This window comes from Ochlerotatus camptorhynchus, unplaced genomic scaffold, assembly GCF_037179485.1.
Source record: "Ochlerotatus camptorhynchus isolate MF236.1 unplaced genomic scaffold, CSIRO-AGI_Acam_v1.1 ptg000150l, whole genome shotgun sequence".
NCBI classification, from domain to species: domain Eukaryota; kingdom Metazoa; phylum Arthropoda; class Insecta; order Diptera; family Culicidae; genus Ochlerotatus; species Ochlerotatus camptorhynchus.
The window spans coordinates 2,652,830-2,674,643 of NW_027040640.1; the positions used below are offsets into that span (position 1 = coordinate 2,652,830).

General features: G+C 39.9%; 3 protein-coding genes across 4 annotated transcripts in view; 1 reads left to right on the plus strand and 2 right to left on the minus strand.

Moving 5' to 3' along the window:
• Rap2l (Ras-associated protein 2-like) overlaps positions 1-21,814 on the plus strand; it is a 528,640-nt gene that overhangs the window by 262,570 nt on the left and 244,256 nt on the right. The window lies entirely within an intron of this gene.
• On the minus strand, positions 1,408-2,517 carry LOC135701130 (trypsin-1-like). Its single transcript, XM_065221830.1, has 2 exons — positions 2,243-2,517; positions 1,408-2,180 (listed from the first exon to the last, which is right to left on the minus strand). Exons 1-2 carry the CDS (start codon positions 2,292-2,294, stop codon positions 1,408-1,410), a joined length of 825 nt encoding a protein of 274 aa, XP_065077902.1. The 5' UTR covers positions 2,295-2,517.
• On the minus strand, positions 10,220-11,182 carry LOC135701131 (trypsin 5G1-like). The gene is made up of 2 exons (XM_065221831.1): positions 11,131-11,182; positions 10,220-11,067 (listed from the first exon to the last, which is right to left on the minus strand). The coding sequence occupies exons 1-2, from the start codon at positions 11,180-11,182 to the stop codon at positions 10,325-10,327; spliced, it is 795 nt and encodes a 264-aa protein (XP_065077903.1). The 3' UTR covers positions 10,220-10,324.

Genomic DNA, 21,814 nt, shown 5'->3' on the forward strand with positions numbered 1-21,814 from the left:
CGGTAAATTTGCTGGTTCATGGTCCCAGAAGTAACGAAAGTTTCGCTTTTCAGCCCACAACTGCAGAACTTTAGGAACTTTTTGGGGAATTCTGATTTCTTTTTGATTTTACATTCTTCCGGTCAACCGAGTTACAAAATTCCTGTCCAGGAATTTGATCAAAAACTGCCAGGAGCGGATAGACCGGGGTTTTCGTTTCGAGCGTGCAGGATTGAATCGCGACGTGTTTGCTCCGGTGAAGCCATGATGTAAACAAATGAACTTATCCTGACAACCAATGCCTACTGTAATTCTATACACTCTTAGCTTGATTCAGTGAAATTTTGAAAAAAAATACACAGAAAATGCCGTAATGGCAACGTTTTTATTTTTTCCGAATTTTGCTTCAACGTGTTCAACGTTAAGCTTTGATTATCGTTCAAGACGCTCAATAACGTTTATATCTCTAAAATGACAACTCTAATAATCTTATTCTTGTATTGTAACGCCAAAATTGGCCCAAAATAGTCAAAGTTTCTGGATCTAGATTTTCCAAATTGGTTTTGAAATGTCAGAATTACTTCTTAACCCTTTTTTGGAATACTCAACAACGCCCAAAAAATCAATTAATTGCAAAAAACGGCTTTGAGAATCCCTGAATGATTTTGAAATAGGTTGATATTGTCACTTAATCTGGATTAGCTCAACTTGATTTTAAGTTCAGATTGATTTTGCATGAATTTTTAAAATATATGACCAACATGTTTGAATTTCTGCGACCTGAAGGCATCCCGTGACCCACTGGAATAGAGTATAATGTTTGGATACGTAAATTTCTACTTCTTTCAACATTTTCAAACTCTCCAAATCTCAAATCCGTGACTTACCTAATCCTACGACGCCAAGCCTAATTTCAAAATCATCCTTCAATTTCCTTACTCAAAAATACCCGCAGATTTACACACTATGAAAGCATAATTATTACATCAGTCCAGTTGCAAAATGATCCATTAATTATACCATCAGCAAGTGGTGATCCATTTCCCATTCAATCACCACGGACGATTACAGCTCAATAATAATCACCCAGGTCGCCAGAACCAGAACAATTCATCATCCATATTTGTAAGCAGACGAATGAATCGTTTAAATTATACCCCGCTCGTCCCATTAATCAGATCCCGCTGTGGCAGAACGAATCCATCCACTCCGTTATCACAGCGACCGGCAATGAGCCGCATTCACTGTAACTAATCGACCAATTAGCCACGACCGTCTGTCTGACTTCCGCCTCGACACTGAGTAGGTGCACCTACTCAGCCAAGCCTTCTTCCGAGAATCGTTCGCATCGATAACAACACGCACTTGAGCGTACTTCAAAACCGATAATTGCTATTTATTCAAACAATGAGATCATCACAGAACAAGTCAAACTCCCGTCTCCTTTCGGATCCATTCGCGCACGGCAGCCACCCGCGAGTACACCCCTGGGAATCCTTCCTCGGCGCATCCATATCCCCATGAAACGACTCCGATCAGCTTGCCACCGCTGGCCAGTGGGCCACCGGAATCGCCCTGGCAGGCATCCTTGCCACCTTCCCAGTATCCGGCGCAGATCATCCTGGGCGTCACCCCTCCAAAGTCTACGTAAGCCGTTGAACAGCGATCCTGATTGACCGCAGGGACATCCGTCGCCCGGAGCATCGTCGTTGATTCGACCGAACTCATCGTATCGCCCCACCCGGACACTCGACACAGAGCTCCGTCACCTACTTCCTCGTCCTGCTCCGGCAGTTCGATCGGCGCCCGAGTCGAGTCGAATGACATCTCCTCCTTCAGCTCCAGTAGGGAGAAGTCGTAATCGATGATGTTCGGGTCGTACAGCGGATGTTGGATGATGCGTTTGAGTTTGAGCACCTCTCCGCCTTCCTGGCGATTGGTGGATCCGGCGCGAATGGTATACATGGAGTTGGACGACCGGTAGGCACAGTGACCGGCAGTCAGGATCCAGCGTGAACTGATGATGGATCCGCCGCACATGTGCGAACCGCCCCAGTTTCGAAGCGAGATTTGGTATGGGACATCTTCGATGGTAACCTTGAAGCCTCCGACAATGCGACTGGTGGACTTTGGTGTTAGGTGGTTGAAGAGAATCGAAGGGTTCCACCACGGACGAGGGCGTTGGGGCTGTTCCGAGGGAGCTGTTTGAAAATGGAAGAAGAGGGTTGAGATATTTGCTAGTAGATCGATGAGGAGTACTTACCGCAGGAAACACCGACTACAGCGATGGCTAAGCACAGTAGGAATGACTTCATGGCATCGAGCTAGAACCGGACTATGTTGGCAGTAGATTCGAACGCAACTATATATACTAGTTGACCGACACGGAATGTGTCGATTATCTCTGGGATTTCACTGCACTAGGATCAATTCGGACGGGACATTAGATAAGATTAATGCTGCAGTGTCGGGCTGGCTCGGGCTATGAGCTGACCGATAGGCAATATTACCGCCGCCGCCGCGACCTTCCTGAAGGGTTTCGATAAGTAGTGCTTCTTCCGGACGAACCGGTTTTTCCCAGGGCCACAAGCCCTTATCGGAGCGCTGAACTGCGTTCAATTCCGCCGAAGCTGATAAGTGATAAGTTCTTCGCGCCGTCCGAAATGGGTCAACTTTATGCGCCGCACTTCCACGTGTCGGTAATTGCGTCTTTCTCGGTGCAAATGGCGCGTTACGTTGAGTGGGGTGCCCTTAGTCATGAGCAAGATTTCAATAGAGTATGACAACGAATGAATTAGTATTATTTGGATCTGACGACCGGCTGGCAACTCGGGGCATCGAATACCGTGCTTTGGTTTCAATCCACAGGTCACTTCAGTACTTGGGTTGTACAGAAGAATAATTGCACATTTTATTCGAGCTCAAAAAATCCGGAACGTCTTGTTAGTTTCGATGTTTTACATGGCGTATTGGCGTCTTTAGACGTTCTAGCGTGCTTAAGTCTCTTTTGGCGATGTTATCCATTCGAAAAATTTACAATGCTATTTTGGAGTTTGACGATATTGGCGATGTATTGCAAGCTTTGCGTTTCTTGGTGAATTTGGTACATATTTTTAAGGTCTGTTTTGTTATTTTTTTAACTAGTTCGTTTATTTGGAAGGCTCAATCGCGTTAGCTTTACGGAGCCGATAGTTCATTGTTCTTTGTTTGTAACAAAATTCACTTAATTCTATGTCTAGCAGGAGTTGGGCCGAATACTCGCGGCTTACCCGAGGTTAGAGAGGTACATTGTCGAAGGATAGGATCAGGGGAGGAGCCTGGGGGTAAGGTTTCGTTGTCTCATCAGAGTCTAGTTTCGTATGGAGTTCGACCGGCTATGGTGACCAGTGGGCGGCGATGAGACTCATCGCGACGGGGGACAAGACAAACAAACACTATTAAAGAAAGACAAAAGACAAAGGAATTAAATTCTTATAGTTGACATTTGAAGAAACACATAAACCGACTGCATATAAATGTTTTGTTTTTTATAAAGTGATTTAAGAGTTAATAAAGCCACTTTAACGTTGTGTGTTTATTTCCATTTAGGCGTTTTCATGTTGATGTTGGTTCCATTTATGCATTTCAACGTTTTTAGGTGATTTGGGCATATTAAAACCCGTTTTGACGTTTTAAACATTTGGAACCTAGATTGCTGGTGAAGTAACTGCTGGTGGTCCAAGTAACAATTTTCGTTTTATGAGGGTTCTGAAGACCATGATCTAGACTTGTAGCATGCTTTAAAACCTCGATTAGTCTTTCACTGTTACTTGGGTATACATGCTCAAACTTGTTCATGAAACTTGGAATCGTCACTCAAGATTAATTATCAGGTCAATGCAGGCATCATTGCAAGTTTAATTGAGACTTTAAAGTCCAAATCATGACCTATAAGACTATGATAAAACCAAAAGTGTTACTTGGTATTTAAGTTGCAAAAGTGTTCAGGTCAACAAGGTCAACCAGGGCTTACATGATGGCCACAGTAGCAGAACATATCCGAAAAGATTCATGGAATCTACGCGCATCAATTGCGATCCATATCCATTAGGGTGCCAACAATTGTTTTTAAACTGACCATTCACAAACTGTTGATTGCCTCGAAAAAAGCCTCTATGCAAAATTCGAGATTAAGCTGACATGATTTAGGGATGCCACAGAGCTGTTTTTTCTCATCTGAAAAATATTCCAAGGGTGGGGTACATGAAATTTTGGAAATCTTTTTTTTTTGTTATGCCTAATGTCCTAAAAATGTATGTCGAGATCTAGTGCTAAGTCGATTTTTTTTTTATCAAAAATCAACTTTCTTAAACATAGAAAAATTTCGGAAATTGATTTTTTGTTTGCCAAATAACTTGGAAATGCAGAAACGTTACAAACTAGTGTCAACCGTGGGCCGTTTAAAAAATTGTTAAAACTTTAATATTTTTATCTTCGTTAAGGTTCAATTTACTTTGATGCATTTTCGAAAAATTCAAATGCAGTTTTTTTCGACGCATCATTTTGTGTAAAATAGCAAAAAGAATAGAATGACGTGAGCTTTTTGCAATCTGAAATAATGCGTCGAAAAAAACTGCATTTGAATTTTTCGAAAATGCCTCAAAGTAAATTGAACCTTAAAAAGTTCCAGGCATTTCAGGAATGTCGAGAGATCTACAGAAAATTTTAGAAAACCAAAGACATTTTTTGGGTACATTACAGATGTCAACAGTTTTTCAGGGAAGATTGACGATTGTTAAGACAGTTTCATTGATTAATTTAAGGGTAGTACCAAGAACTTCAGGATAGCTTCGAGAACATCAGGGCAGTTCCTTTAACTTCAGGGAAATTTAAGGACCTTTACAGAAGTTCGAAAACATTCAGGGAATTTTCGGAATTTCAGCAAAGTTCTGAAATTTCCTGGGAAGTCCACCGAACTTCAGAGCAGTGATTGAAAAAATAAAAAAAAATTCAAAATCAGGAACAGCCGAAAATCACTGCGGATCTTGAGATCAGCAAAATCACAAACAGAAAATCACGACTGATTTTATCTTTGCTGATCTTGAGAGTAGCAAAATCACGAAGTAGAAAATCAGGGCTGATTTTAGTCTTAGCTGATTTTGAGGTAACAAAATAACCAAACGGAAAATCATTTGCTTGGTATTACACAGCCTTTAAAAAACCGACATCCACCACCATTTTGAAATGCAAGATGGTGGACCATAATCCAGTATGGTGGCCTCCGGACAGCGTTTTGCATCTAAACCCATACAATATGGGTATCTATGGAATCGGCTCGATGAGTAAAAGTGGAAAATCGACATCCGCTACCATTTTGGAATCCAAAATGGCAGACCAAAATTCAATATAGTGGCCTCCGGACAGTGTATATACATCTAAATCCATACAATATGAGTATCTATGGAATTGGCTCAATGAGTAGAATTGAAAAATCGACATTCGGTGCCATTTTGGAATTCAAAATGGCGGACCAAAATCCAATATGGCGACCTCCAGACAGCGTATATGCATTTAAACCCAAGCAATATGGGTATCTATTAATGCGCTCGATGAGTAGAATTGAAAAATCGACATCCGGTGCCATTTTGGAATTCATAATGGCGGACCAAAATCCGGTATGGTAGCCTCCGGAAAGCATAATTCATCTAAACCCATACAATATGGATATCTATGGAATCGGATCGATGAGTAAAAGTAGAAAATCGACATCCGGTGCCATTTTAAAACCCAAGATATTGGACCATAATCCAGTATGGCGGCCTCCGGATAGCGTTTATGCATCTAAACCCATACAATATGGGTATCTATGGAATCGGCTCGATGAGTAAAAGTAGAAAATCGACATCCGGTGCCATTTTGGAATCCAAAATGGCAGACCAAAATCCAATATGGTGGACTCCGGATAGCGTTTATGCATTCAAACCCATGCAATATGGGTATCTTTGGAATGGGCTCAATGAGTAGAAGTGGAAAATCGACATCAACCGCCACTTTGGAATCCAATATGGTGGACAAAAATCCAATATGGTGGCCTCCAGACAACATATATGCATTTAAACCAATGCGATATTGGTATCTATGGAATTGGCTCAATGAGCAGAAGTGAAAAATCGACATCCACCGCCGTTTTGAAAACCAACATGGTGGACCAAAATCCAATATGGCGGCCTCCGGACAGTGTATATGCATTTAAATCCATGCAATATGGGTATCTATGGAATGCGCTCGATGAGTAGAAGTGGAAAATTGACATCCGCCGCCATTTTGAAATCCAAGATGGTGGACCATAATCCAGTATGGCGGCCTCCGGACAGCGTTTATGCATCTAAACCCATACAATATGGGTATCTATGGAATCGGATCGATGAGTAAAAGTAGAAAATCGACATCCGGTGCCATTTTGGAATCCAAAATGGCAGACCAAAATCCAATATGGTGGCCTCCGGATAGCGTTTATGCATTCAAACCCATGCGATATTGTTATCTTTGGCATGAGTTCAATGAGTAGTAGGGGAAAATCGACATCCGCCGCCATTTTGAAATCCAAGATGGTGCACCATAATCCAGTATGGCGGCCTCCGGACAGCGTTTATGCATCTAAACCAATACAATATGGGTATCTATGGAATCGGATCGATGAGTAAAAGTAGAAAATCGACATCCGGTGCCATTTTGGAATCCAAAATGGCAGACCAAAATCCAATATGGTGGACTCCGGATAGCGTTTATGCATTCAAACCCATGCAATATGGGTATCTTTGGAATGGGCTCAATGAGTAGAAGTGGAAAATCGACATCAACCGCCACTTTGGAATCCAATATGGTGGACAAAAATCCAATATGGTGGCCTCCAGACAACATATATGCATTTAAACCAATGCGATATTGGTATCTATGGAATTGGCTCAATGAGCAGAAGTGAAAAATCGACATCCACCGCCGTTTTGAAAACCAACATGGTGGACCAAAATCCAATATGGCGGCCTCCGGACAGTGTATATGCATTTAAATCCATGCAATATGGGTATCTATGGAATGCGCTCGATGAGTAGAAGTGGAAAATTGACATCCGCCGCCATTTTGAAATCCAAGATGGTGGACCATAATCCAGTATGGCGGCCTCCGGACAGCGTTTATGCATCTAAACCCATACAATATGGGTATCTATGGAATCGGATCGATGAGTAAAAGTAGAAAATCGACATCCAGTGCCATTTTGGAATCCAAAATGGCAGACCAAAATCCAATATGGTGGCCTCCGGATAGCGTTTATGCATTCAAACCCATGCAATATGGGTATCTATGGAATGGGCTCGATGAGTAGAAGTGGAAAATCGACATCCGCCGCCATTTTATAATCCAAGATGGTGGACCAACATCCAATATAGTGGCCTCCCGACAGGGAATATGCATCTAAACCCATGCAATATGGGTATCTACGGTATGGGCTCGATGAGTGGAAGTGAAAAATTATCATCCGCCGCCATTTTGGAATTCAAGATGGTGGACCATAATCCAATATGGTGGCCTCCGGATAGCGTTTATGCATCTAAACCCATACAATATGGGTATCTATGAAATCGGCTCGATGAGTAAAAGTAGAAAATCGACATCCGGTGCCATTTTGGAATCCAAAATGGCAGACCAAAATGCAATATGGTGGACTCCGGATAGCGTTTATACATTCAAACCCATGCGATATTGGTATCTTTGGCATGAGTTCAATGAGTAGTAGGGGAAAATCGACATCCGCCGCCATTTTGAAATCCAAGATGGTGCACCATAATCCAGTATGGCGGCCTCCGGACAGCGTTTATGCATCTAAACCCATACAATATGGGTATCTATGGAATCGGATCGATGAGTAAAAGTAGAAAATCGACTTCCGGTGCCATTTTGGAATCCAAAATGGCAGACCAAAATGCAATATGGTGGACTCCGGATAGCGTTTATACATTCAAACCCATGCGATATTGGTATCTTTGGCATGAGTTCAATGAGTAGTAGGGGAAAATCGACATCCGCCGCCATTTTGAAATCCAAGATGGTGCATCATAATCCAGTATGGCGGCCTCCGGACAGCGTTTATGCATCTAAACCCATACAATATGGGTATCTATGGAATCGGATCGATGAGTAAAAGTAGAAAATCGACTTCCGGTGCCATTTTGGAATCCAAAATGGCAGATCAAAATCCAATATGGTGGACTCCGGATAGCGTTTATGCATTTAAACCCATGCAATATGGGTATCTATGGAATGGGCTCGATGAGAAGAAGTGGAAAATCGACATTCGCCGCCATTTTAGAATCCAAGATTGTGGACCAAAATTTACAGATACCAATATTCCATGGGCTTAGATGCATATACGCTGTTACGAAGGATTTAGGTCCGCCATCTTGGATTTGTGGAAGCCATCTTAGGTTGAAATCCACCATTTTAATTTCATCCGGAATGTTGACTTGAATTTCGGAATGCCCCAAACTCTAGAATTTCTAGATGATTTCGATCTTGGTTGATATTGATGCTGGTTGATTTAGGGAATCAAAAATCACGGCTGATGTTGGTCGAAAATCACGTGTAGTTTTCGTGGTGATGATGGCTTGTGATATTGGTGCCTGTGATTTTAGGTGATATTGATCTTGAAAGATAGCTGATTTTGATTTTCTGATCTTGATTTTAGCCAATACTGCTTCAGAGATGTTTAAAGATTTTTGAGCATTTTCATTATTCCAAGTATTTCAAGGAAGCTCAGAGAAGTGCGGAACAGTTCCATTGCTCCATGAATTATGGAGCATTCCAAGAATTTCAGAGAAAAAATTTGCAGGGTTTTGAATCTCAGAAAAATTGTCGAGAAAATTCAGGGAACTTCTGGTAAGTTCAGAAATTTCACATGCTCCATGAACTGCAAGGAAATATAGAAAACTTCTGGAAAGTTGTGAGAATTTTTGAGGTTCAAAGCTTTTTACGGCAGCTCCAATTAAACAGTTCCACGCCAATTGAAGAATCGGAAAAATTCATCCTTCTCCGATTTGCATGACACTTTGCATTATTGTTTGTTATGGGCAAAGATTCCCATTTTTGCTAAAATCCGGCCATTTTGGATTTTATACAATTTTCAAGAGTATGTCTTTTACATTTTTCAATAAATTGTAGCACAAAAACGGCACTTCTGATCGAAATGTCGTCTGAGGCAAAGTAATACAGGAAAATAATATATTTATGGAAAAAATATAAAAACAATGTTATGTAAAAACATGTTAAAACTTTAATATCTCAAAATGGCTTTGTCCGATTTTTGAAACATTTTTCTTTAAAGAAAGCTCATGGAAAATGCAAATTTTTGGAATGTTGAAATCGTAGAACACGAACTTTAGATCAATTTTTTGAACTTTTTGTTAATACGATTTTTCATGTAATTCCCAGAAAGACATTATTGTTTGCTACAACTTTATCTTAGACGTGATAAAATCCCATTCATGCGCTGAAATTTTTTAAATTAAGATCTGCGCAACAACTAAATTAAATGCACGGTGGTTTAAGCTTAAGCACATTGATTTACACCACGGAGTAACAAAAAGAACTATTTTTAATTTTTATTTATATAGGGTTAACAACCCCATTTCCAGCCTATTAAGAACAACCCGCACTTAGTATTTCTTAATCTAGCGCAGTTCAGCACCAAACGGAATGTTATTATTACTGATGGCTTCCAAATTTATTTACCTTTCCGTATGTACCGTAAGATTTGATGAAGAGAAACCAATCGTTGAGATATTGGCAAAAGTCTAACAATGCTTCTTGACGCCAAACTCGGCTTACGGATTCTAAACTCGGCCTAACGCATTGAAACGCCATTCAAACGCCAATGAATTCACTTCGGCCTATCGGATGAAGATAAAAATTGATTTGGTCAGAGCGCTTCTTTTGTTTTTGGGAATAATGGGTGCAAATCACCATATCACGCGTTCTTATTGGCTTAGTTCCGTATCTTATTAACTAAAGTATCGTACCAAACGCATAATTGACCTGTTAACTCTGAAATCATGGATTTATTTTAAGTTTTCTGCTCGATAGGCCCAAAATGGGCGATTAGGCCGAAATAGTTCTCTACCCTATTCGTCTTCATTTAAAAAACTGACAGCTTTGTTTCTAATTCTAGAAGTCCTAATTTGAAACCGTTCTTCCATTGGACTGGCAGCAATCATCACATCACAATCAATACAGTCGCAATATCACATTCAATCGATCGATTACTGCAAACTGCATACGATGCCGATAGTTACAAACCAAGTCCTCCCCATTCTCAGAATCCCGTCTCCTCCCGGATCCAATCGCGTACGGAAGCCACCCGCGAGTACACCCCTGGGAATCCTTCCTCGGCGCATCCATATCCCCATGAAACGACTCCGATCAGCTTGCCACCGCTGGCCAGTGGGCCACCGGAATCGCCCTGGCAGGCATCCTTGCCACCTTCCCAGTATCCGGCGCAGATCATGCTCGGCCTTACGTTTCCGAAGCCTTCGTAGGTTCTATTGCAGCGATACTGGTCGATCACATGGACATACACCGCCCGGAGTATCGCCGTTGATTCGGACCAAGTCTTCGTATCGCCCCATCCGGACACTCGACACCGAGCTCCGTTATTAACTTGCTCATACTGGGCCGGCAGGTCGATTGGACTCCGAGTCGAGTCGAACGGCATCTCCTCTTTCAGCTCCAGTAGGGAGAAGTCGTACTCGACGCTGTACAACCCCCGATGTTCTTCGTACCACGGATGTTTGATGATGCGCTTGAGTTTGAACTCTTTTCCATTATTTTTATTGGAGGATCCGGCGCGAATGCTATACTTGTAGCCTTGGTCGGACCAGGGAGTACAGTGACCGGCCGTCAGGACCCAGCGGGAACTGATGATGGATCCACCGCAGATGTGCGATCCGTCCCAGCCCCGAAGCGAGATTTGGTATGGGACATCTTCAATATCAACCTCAACACCACCGACGATGCGGCTGATTGAATTAGGGTTCCACCACGGCTGTTCCGAGACAGCTGTTTTGGGACGGAAGAATCGCGTTGTGGAACTTTGTTTGTAGATCGATGTGGAATACTTACCGCAGGAAACACTGACTACAGCGATGGCTAAGCACATCACGAATGACTTCATGGCTTCGAGCTAGAACCGAACAATGTCCGCTGTAGAGTTTAACCTAACTATATGTACTACCGCGACGGAATGTCGACAAACAAACTGCACAAGGAACAATTCGGACACGTATTAGATAAGGTGAACGCTGCAAGGTCAGCCTCTCAATTGATCGGTAGTGAAAGTAACTTCGAGACTTTTGCCTCCGTCGTGACCTTCCCCAAGGCCATTGATAAGCATATGTTCTTCCGGACTAACCGGATTTTTTCAGGGCCGTAAGCCCTTATCGGAGCGCTGAACTGCCGGTGCTGATAAGTTTATCACGTTACGTCACATCCCGTGAGCGAACTTTAATCCCAACAGTGGGGAAGCCCCCCATCGTCGCCAAGATTCAGCGCGTATTAAAACAAATGAATTAGCATAAATTGGATCTGCCGGCCAGCTGGCGACCCGGGATGCCCAGTGCCTCACGCAGTGATTGATTACATCAACCTTACGTCCGTCCCTTCGCATCGAAACGGACGGCCGGAACGATGTGTTAATATACACACTCATATTCCTCCACGAGTAAAGCAAGTACGTATGAAGCTGTCGGCACTCAGCAGGTTTTCGGGAAACACGCTGCCGCCGACCACCACCCCCAAAGTAACGGATAATTTTAACACGCTGATTGCCCCGGTCACAAAACAAAGATGGAGATGGATACGGCGGAGACGGGGAGCGATTTGGTAGAGTACCCTATGGGGAGTGCTTCTCAAAGGAGAGTGTAGCGTGTAGTTCTGCTGAGTGATGTGGCGAGACGGCGACCTGCTGCGGTGATGGCGTAATTATGCTAATGTTGGTAGATTTTGTGCACGTTAGGGTTGTTGTCCGGAACGGTCATCAACTTTTAACCCTTCTTAGATTCTGAAGGATGAATCGTGTTGATGCGGTTTCTAACAATCATGGGTCAATTATGAATCATGCTCGTACCGAATGATTCAATGATCGATTTATGAAATCCACTCTCTAACACTCTACTAAACTCTCGATTCATTATATGGAAGATGTATGTAGGGAACCGATGAGAAAGCGTAAGATAGGCAGCAGCTGATCCAGGAAATTCGATTCCTTCTGTCATGGTTTTATTATACTAACTGGCCACAAGAAGAGTTTTTTTCATTAGTTACAACAGGATCTGGTGATAGGTGATTCGCTACATAGCGAGATGTTGCAAGTAGGCATAGCTTGTACGTACACTATCATGATGAAGTGAGTGCCTGTTCGTTCGTTATTTTTTTTTTTATCGTTTGAGAACCGGTTTTACTAATCTGGAACAAAACTATAAGCTCATAACTAAATCTTGAAAATATGTTCGATGGTTCCTGTCTACGTTTATTGACACAATTTCGAACGAGTTATTTCTCTTAATCTTAACATCGTAAACTGATTGGCATTTCTTCAATGTTCGCGCATAACACTTCTAGTTGAGGCCTTATCCTGAACTGAATGTAGTATATATGATAAGGTAGTAATGAATTAAACATAAATTTACCGCTAATTAGTTTGATGTCAGCAAAATGCATTTGGCAGCACTAGAAGTCGACATTCATGAAATAGCAAACTGACAAATACACGCAAGAGTGATCGAACTTGATTTCGAAAAGCTCCAAATACACGAATGCGGTTCGTGTCATTATAATCGAAGTACGTCTACGAAACGACCCAAGCACAGGACGCGAAGTGAGGGAGATAGGATGTATGATTAAAATGACGCTATGGGATGGAAGAGTGCAGAATGATATCACGCTCGTTCATGGCTCGTTTCGTCATTCTGTTGACTAATTTTAGAGTGGACGGACGCTAGGAACAACGTGGGACAATTTGGCTGAAACAGTCATAGTGACAAATGGTCGATGCTTGAAACATCGATCAGGTCACGACATGGCGCAGTAGGTAAGTTATTGAACCAAACATACGGAGTGGATCAGAATACGAATGTCTGGAGCGAGTAGGTCTCCAGGCATGTTGAAAAAAAAGGAAATAAAAACTAGGGGCGAGCAGGTCCCCAAGTCAGATAAAAAAAAAGGCTGGAGCGAGTAGGTCTCCAGGCTAAAAAAAATATGGTAAGGGCGAGCAGGTCCCCAAGCCAGATGAACGAATATGATATGGCTGGAGCGAGTAGGTCTCCAGGCATAAAAAAAACTAGCTGAGGCGAGCAGGTCCCCAAGCCAAATTAATAAATAGAGAATGGCTGGAGCGAGTAGGTCTCCACGCCTGAATAAAAAAAAATGCTAATGGAGCGAGCAGGTCTCCTAGCCTGGTAAAAAAAAAAAAGAACTATAGAGCGAGTAGGTCTCTAAGCCGAACAAGAAAAAAAAAGGTTATTCTTAACTTGATAGTGAAAGGGTAGAGTGTGAGATTTCTACCCAGAAAATGGTCGGGAGTGAAATTAAAATTAGATATAAAATGTGAGGAGCAAGATGGTCTCAACAAAATATGTTGATTTGGTAATTGATAACAGGGAGTTTTGATTGATTGCAGTAAAAGATGATCTATTTGGATGCGGAAACGAATAATTCTGATAAATGTTGATAGATTTCGGAAAGTGTAGTGGTTGCGAGGTGGAAAAGGGATTGATTGAGAAAAACTCGAAAAAAAAACATACCGTAAAACAGGGTAACATTGATAATTTTTTGAAGTGTGTTCTAAATATTTTTTACAGCAATTCATGGTTTTCATTTTTTAAAATAAGTACTGATGATCCAAGAGTCAATTCGTTAGCAATATGTTTAACGGAAATTAAAGAATTTGCACTATTTTTCTAGTCTAGGACCGAACATCAGTATTTTGATTTGGGATTACTTTCATAATGCTCGATGTATGTAGAAGAAAATGCGTCATGAAACTCAAATAATTTAGTTCAAGAAATATGAAACTTTGAAAAAGTATATCATCATAAAACATCATAAGCATCATAAACATCTCCCCGGAGCTGGTTCGATCCAGCCTCACAAGTCGTAAATCGGGAAGGAAGAAGTTAATCTTGGGCTTCAGGTGCGTTTCGGTGATGGTTTGTAGCAAGGATATCAAGGAAGAAGAAAATTTATTAAGGAAAGACAATAGCTCACGTGGAAATTGGGCTATTTGATTATATTGTTTGTATATTGCTTGTGGAAAGGATGGTGCTTGTTTGTGAAAAAAAAGTGATCGATGTTTACTGATTAAGGTGATGAATGAGTTAAGTGTTGGTCGTGGTGATGATTTATTTTGGTTGGACATAGTTTTGATTTTGACAATAATGAGCACAAAATGAGGTGATTAATTTTAGTAATTGATAGATGTTTATATAAGTTGCTTGGGAAGTTGTAAATCCAGATTTATATTGGAAATGGATGAAATCATAATTAAGCATGGAAATTTCATAGAAAAAAACAAATCAAACGCAATATTTACAAAATATGGCCTGTTGAAAATAGACATATAATGTGGATCTGAATGGTTGTAAGATATAAAGATTAGTGGTGTATTTTTAAAATATGTACGCATGGAGCTAGTGAAACCTTTATTTTGGCTGTTTAACTCATTTCTGGAATCGAGTATACTTCCGAAGGAATCGTATTTTATCCCGATTTTTAAAAGTGGATAGAAATCAGACGTTAAAATGTACATGGGGTTGCTATATTATCAAGGCAAATTAGCAATTGGTGTGAAAATGATGTCAGTTGCTTGTGAAAATGATGTCAGTTGATTGTGAAAATGATAGGACATTGAATAAGATGGACGAATTTTTTAAATCATAAATTGGGAATTTTTAAAACCATTATGAATGTATTAAAAAAAATTTAAACATATTTTTTTTTATCATTGTTAGACTGAAAACAAATTCAATATTATTTTCGGTGATGAATGCAATGACGATTGTTAACAAAACCAATTGAAGATATTCAATAATATTTAATGGTAATCTGTTAAAAAAAATCAGCTTTGTGAACATTTTTAATCAATATGGAGAAATATGCAGATTGTTATGAGATACTAACCTTACCTTATCTTATGAGATATGATTGTCTAAATTTCGAAAAAAAAAACTATTTGAATACTGAAAAAAAAATGTATAGTGGTATATTTCAGTAGTAGTGATGCTATAACTAAGTTTGAAGATACACAAAGTATCGTTACTCCAGAGTGAGTTTCGTGACGCTCGAATTAGGGACACGATAGTAGATTGTTGACTATTCTGAATGATGTTTCTGAGCTTAAAGTAGCACAAAGTACTACAAAAGAATATTTAAAAGATGTCAGTTGGAACTTTGATTCCCATTTAAGCAGAGTATGTAAAAGATCAGATCAAAATAATAAAATTAATCAAAACTTGATGAATGATAGAGTAGAGAAGGGGAAGAATGTAGTATATATGATAAGGTAGTAATGAATTAAACATAAATTTACCGCTAATTAGTTTGATGTCAGCAAAATGCATTTGGCAGCACTAGAAGTCGACATTCATGAAATAGCAAACTGACAAATACACGCAAGAGTGATCGAACTTGATTTCGAAAAGCTCCAAATACACGAATGCGGTTCGTGTCATTATAATCGAAGTACGTCTACGAAACGACCCAAGCACAGGACGCGAAGTGAGGGAGATAGGATGTATGATTAAAATGACGCTATGGGATGGAAGAGTGCAGAATGATATCACGCTCGTTCATGGCTCGTTTCGTCATTCTGTTGACTAATTTTAGAGTGGACGGACGCTAGGAACAACGTGGGACAATTTGGCTGAAACAGTCATAGTGACAAATGGTCGATGCTTGAAACATCGATCAGGTCACGACACTGAATAGTAACTGATCGATTTTATAATGACAGCTTCAGTTAAGATAATTGAAAATTGCGATCGGTGGTGTCATATTTTCCAAGAAACTCCGTTCTCTTGGGAGTAGGCTTGATGAAACTCCTCAAACTCAGCTGGAGGTTTTAAAATACTCTTGTTCTGCGAGAGTTGGCAGCCCACGCCTTGAGTCAATGGCGGCAGGAATAATAGTACACGCCCTAGTATAGTATTCTTACCCAATGACTAAGTAAATTTGATTTGCAATCTCTTTTTTTTCTCACGAAAATATTACTCAGTTTTCACTAAAAGTAAAGTAATAATTTCATGAGAAAAAAAAGATAGCAATACAAATTTACTCACTCACTGGGTAAGATTGCATGGCCACTTAAGTAAACATTTTTGGTGTTTGAAATCTTAATCGCGTTTGTATGCTTAATTACGGCCTAAATCGCGATTTGAGGGGTGTTTTGGTGTTCGAAATCTTCGCGTTCATCTCTTTAATGAAGGCCTAACCGTGATTTTAGGGATGTTTTGGAATTCGAAATCTTAAATTAATTTATGAAGGCCTTAGCCGCGATTTGAGGGGTGCTTCGGGATTCGAAACTTTAATCGCGTTTCTAAGGTTAATGAAGACCTAAATCGCTATTTGAGGAGTGGTTTGGTGTTTCAAATCTTCGCGTTTATGAAGGCCTAAATCGCGATTGGAGATGTTGATAGAAATCTTAAATCGCGTATTAAGGCCAAAATCGCGATTTGGGGTTTGAAATCTTAAATCGTGTTTATCTCCTTAATTAAGACCTAACTCGCGATTTGAGGGGTGTTTTGGGGTTTGAAATCTTAAATCGCGTTTATCTCCTTAATTAAGGCCTAAATCGCGATTTGAGGGGTGTTTCGGGGCTCGAAATCCTAAATCGCGTTTATCTCATTAATTAAGGCTTACATGAGGGGTGTTTTGGGGTTTGGAATCTTAAATCGTGTTTATCTCCTAAATAATGGCTTTAGTCGAAATTTGTGGGGGTGTTTTGGGGTTTGAAATCTTTTATCGCGTTTATCTCCTCAATTAAGGCTTTAGTCGCGATTTGAGGGGTGTTTTGGGGTTCGTAATCTTAAATCGCGTTTATCTCATTAATTTGGTTCTTTAATTTTGAAAAATATATCGGTTTTTATCAGTGGCGTCACCCTAACCTCAATCTACCTGTTCAACAACTCTCAAAACGTAAACAAACAAAACAATATTGGTTCCAATGGATACAAATCAGTGAAACTAGAAGACCCTATGCCTTTTGAAACTGATTTGAATGTAATCATGACCCTAAATAACGTTTTCAAAGTTGTTGAACAGGTAAAAAGTGAGGTTACGCGACGCCACTGGTTTTTTATATATCATCTGAAAGAGCTTCGTTTTCTGAGCACAGCGATATTTTTTTCGAACCTACACACTTTCATCTCGATTTTTAAATCAAGATTTAAAGCAAAATAATAACTTCACTGTTTGACACTGAACTAACAAACTGACAGTTCACTCCCATACAAAGTGACACCGAGGGGCGCTAAAAAGGTGATTTTTGCAAATGGAATCGTTCTTATTTAAAATAGTTCCAGTGTACCAAAATGGATGAAATTTTGGGTTTGGGTTCCATTTTTAATGCAGATTACGAATATGCATTTACCTCAATATCCTTAAAGAACCCAATTAAGGCCTAAATCGCGATTTGAGGGTTGTTTTGGGGTTCGAACTAGTAATCACCTTTATCTGCTTAATTAATACTTAAATCGCTATTTGAGGGGTGTTTTGGGGTTCGAAATCTTTAATCGTATTTATATCCTTAATTAAGACCAAAATCATGATTTTTGAGGGGTGTTTTGGGGTTCGAACTAGTAATCACCTTGATCTGCTTAGTTAAGACCTTAATCGCGATTTTTGAGGGGTGTTTTGGGGTTCGAAATCTTAAATCGCGATTATTTCATTGATTAAGGCCTAAATCGCGATTTGAGAGGTGTTTTGGGGTTCGTAATCTTAAATCGCGTTTATCTTATTAATTAAGGTCTAAATCGCGATTTGAGGGGGGTTTTGGGGTTAGAAATCTTAAATCGCGTTTATCTCATTAATTAAGGCCTAAATCGCGATTTGAGGGTTGTTTTGGGGTTCAAACTAGTAATCACCTTTATCTGCTTAATTAATACTTAAATCGCTATTTGAGGGGTGTTTTGGGGTTCGAAATCTTTAATCGTATTTATATCCTTAATTAAGACCAAAATCATGATTTTTGAGGAGTGTTTTGGGGTTCGAACTAGTAATCACCTTGATCTGCTTAATTAAGACCTCAATCGCGATTTTTGAGGGGTGTTTTGGGGTTCGAAATCTTAAATCGCGTTTATCTCATTGATTAAGGTCTAAATCGCGATTTGAGGGGGGTATTGGGGTTAGAAATCTTAAATCGCGTTTATCTCATTAATTAAGGCCTAAATCGCGATTTGAGGGGTGTTGTGGGGTTCGAAATCTTAAATCGCGTTTTGAGGGGAGTTTTGGGGTTCGAAATCTTAAATCGCGTTTATCTCATTATCAAATCGCGATTTGAGGGTTGTTTTGGGGTTCGAACTAGTAATCACCTTTATCTGCTTAATTAATACTTAAATCGGGATTTGAGGGGTGTTTTGGGGTTCGATATCTTTAATCGCGTTTATCTCATTAATTAAGGCCTAAATCGCGATTTGAGGGGTGTTTTGGGGTTCGAAATCTTAAATGGCGTTTTGAGGGGAGTTTTGGGGTTCGAAATCTTAAATCGCGTTTATCTCATTATCAAATCGCGATTTGAGGGTTGTTTTGGGGTTCGAACTAGTAATCACCTTTATCTGCTTAATTAATACTTAAATCGGGATTTGAGGGGTGTTTTGGGGTTCGAAATCTTTAATCGCGTTTATCTCATTAATTAAGGCCTAAATCGCGATTTGAGGGGTGTTTTGGGGTTCGAAATCTTAAATCGCGTTTTGAGGGGTGTTTTGGGGTTCGAAATCTTAAATCGCGTTTTGAGGGATGTTTTGGGGTTAGAAATCTTAAATCGCGTCTATCTCATTAATTAAGGCCTAAATCGCGATTTGAGGGTTTTTTTGGGGTTCGAACTAGTAATCACCTTTAACTGCTTAATTAAGACCTCAATCACGATTTTTGAGGGTTTAGGGTTCGAAATCTTAAATCGCGTTTATCTCATTAATTAAGGTCTAAATCGCGATTTGAGGGGAGTTTTGGGGTTCAAAATCTTAAATCGCGTTTTGAGGGGTGTTTTGGGGTTCGAAATCTTAAATCGCGTTTATCTCATTATCAAATCGCGATTTGAGGGTTGTTTTGGGGTTCGAACTAGTAATCACCTTTATCTGCTTAATTAATACTTAAATCGGGATTTGAGGGGTGTTTTGGGGTTTGAAATTTTTAATCGTATGCATATCCTTAATTAAGACCTCAATCTCGATATGAGGGGTGTTTTGGTGTTCGTAATCTTAAATCGCGTTTATCTCATTAATTAAGGCCTCAATCGCGATTTGAGGGGTGTTTTGTGGTTAGAAATCTAAAATCGCGTTTATCTCATTAATTAAGGCCTAAATCGCGATTTGAGGGGTGTTTTGGGGTTCGAAATCTTAAATCGCGTTTATCTTATTCGCGATTTGAGGGTTGTTTTGGGGTTCGAACTAGTAATCACCTTTATCTGTAATACTTAAATCGGGATTTGAGGGGTGTTTTGGGGTTTGAAATCTTTAATCGTATGTATATCCTAAATTAAGACCTCAATCTCGATTTGAGGGGTGTTTTGGGGTTCGAACTAGTAATCACCTTTATCTGCTTAATTAAGACCTCAATCGCGATTTGAGGGGTGTTTTGGGGTTAGAAATCTTAAATCGCGTTTATCTCATTAATTAAGGCCTAAATCGCGATTTGAGGGGTGTTTTGGGGTTCAAACTATTTAAGCAGCTTTATCCCCTTAATTAAGGATTAAATCACGACTTGAGGGGGGTTTTGGGGTTCGGAATTTTAAATCGCGTTTATCTCATTAATTAAGGCCTATATCGCGATTTGAGGGGTGTTTTGGGGTCCGAACTAGTAATCACATTTATCTGCTTAATTAAGACCTCAATCGCGATTTGAGGGGTGTTTTGGGGTTCGTAATCTTAAATCGCGTTTATCTTATTAATTAAGGCCTAAATCGCAATTTGAGGGTTGTTTTGGGGTTCGAACTAGTAATCACCTTTATCTGCTTAATCAAGACCTCAATCGCGATTTTTGAGGGGTGTTTTGGGGTTCGAAATCTTAAACCGCGTTTATCTCATTTATTAAGGCCCAAATCGTGATTTGAGGGGTGTTTTGGAGTTTGAAATCTGTAATCGTGTTTATCTCCTTAATTAAAACCTAAATAGCAATTTGAGGGGTGTTTTGGGTGCGAACTATTTAATCACCTTTATCTCCTTAATTAAGGCTTAAATCAGCTTAAATTTTTTCGAACCTACACACTTTCATCTCGATTTTTAAATCAAGATTTAAAGCAAAATAATAACTTCACTGTTTGACACTGAACTAACAAACTGACAGTTCACTCCCATACAAAGTGACACCGAGGGGCGCTAAAAAGGTGATTTTTGCAAATGGAATCGTTCTTATTTAAAATAGTTCCAGTGTACCAAAATGGATGAAATTTTGGGTTTGGGTTCCATTTTTAATGCAGATTACGAATATGCATTTACCTCAATATCCTTAAAGAACCCAATTAAGGCCTAAATCGCGATTTGAGGGTTGTTTTGGGGTTCGAACTAGTAATCACCTTTATCTGCTTAATTAATACTTAAATTGCTATTTGAGGGGTGTTTTGGGGTTCGAAATCTTTAATCGTATTTATATCCTTAATTAAGACCAAAATCATGATTTTTGAGGGGTGTTTTGGGGTTCGAACTAGTAATCACCTTGATCTGCTTAGTTAAGACCTTAATCGCGATTTTTGAGGGGTGTTTTGGGGTTCGAAATCTTAAATCGCGTTTATCTCATTGATTAAGGCCTAAATCGCGATTTGAGAGGTGTTTTGGGGTTCGTAATCTTAAATCGCGTTTATCTTATTAATTAAGGTCTAAATCGCGATTTGAGGGGGGTTTTGGGGTTAGAAATCTTAAATCGCGTTTATCTCATTAATTAAGGCCTAAATCGCGATTTGAGGGTTGTTTTGGGGTTCAAACTAGTAATCACCTTTATCTGCTTAATTAATACTTAAATCGCTATTTGAGGGGTGTTTTGGGGTTCGAAATCTTTAATCGTATTTATATCCTTAATTAAGACCAAAATCATGATTTTTGAGGAGTGTTTTGGGGTTCGAACTAGTAATCACCTTGATCTGCTTAATTAAGACCTCAATCGCGATTTTTGAGGGGTGTTTTGGGGTTCGAAATCTTAAATCGCGTTTATCTCATTGATTAAGGTCTAAATCGCGATTTGAGGGGGGTATTGGGGTTAGAAATCTTAAATCGCGTTTATCTCATTAATTAAGGCCTAAATCGCGATTTGAGGGGTGTTTTGGGGTTCGAAATCTTAAATCGCGTTTTGAGGGGAGTTTTGGGGTTCGAAATCTTAAATCGCGTTTATCTCATTATCAAATCGCGATTTGAGGGTTGTTTTGGGGTTCGAACTAGTAATCACCTTTATCTGCTTAATTAATACTTAAATCGGGATTTGAGGGGTGTTTTGGGGTTCGAAATCTTTAATCGCGTTTATCTCATTAATTAAGGCCTAAATCGCGATTTGAGGGGTGTTTTGGGGTTCGAAATCTTAAATCGCGTTTTGAGGGGTGTTTTGGGGTTCG

Bases quoted from the DNA above. Each gene is read 5' to 3' on its own strand.
- LOC135701130 (XM_065221830.1), bottom strand. From the start codon at position 2,294: ATGAAGTCATTCCTACTGTGCTTAGCCATCGCTGTAGTCGGTGTTTCC. The intron at 2,181-2,242 runs GTAAGTACTCCT...ATTTTCAAACAG, and splicing joins TGTAGTCGGTGTTTCCTGCG to CTCCCTCGGAACAGCCCCAA.
- LOC135701131 (XM_065221831.1), bottom strand. From the start codon at position 11,182: ATGAAGTCATTCGTGATGTGCTTAGCCATCGCTGTAGTCAGTGTTTCC. The intron at 11,068-11,130 runs GTAAGTATTCCA...GTCCCAAAACAG, and splicing joins TGTAGTCAGTGTTTCCTGCG to CTGTCTCGGAACAGCCGTGG.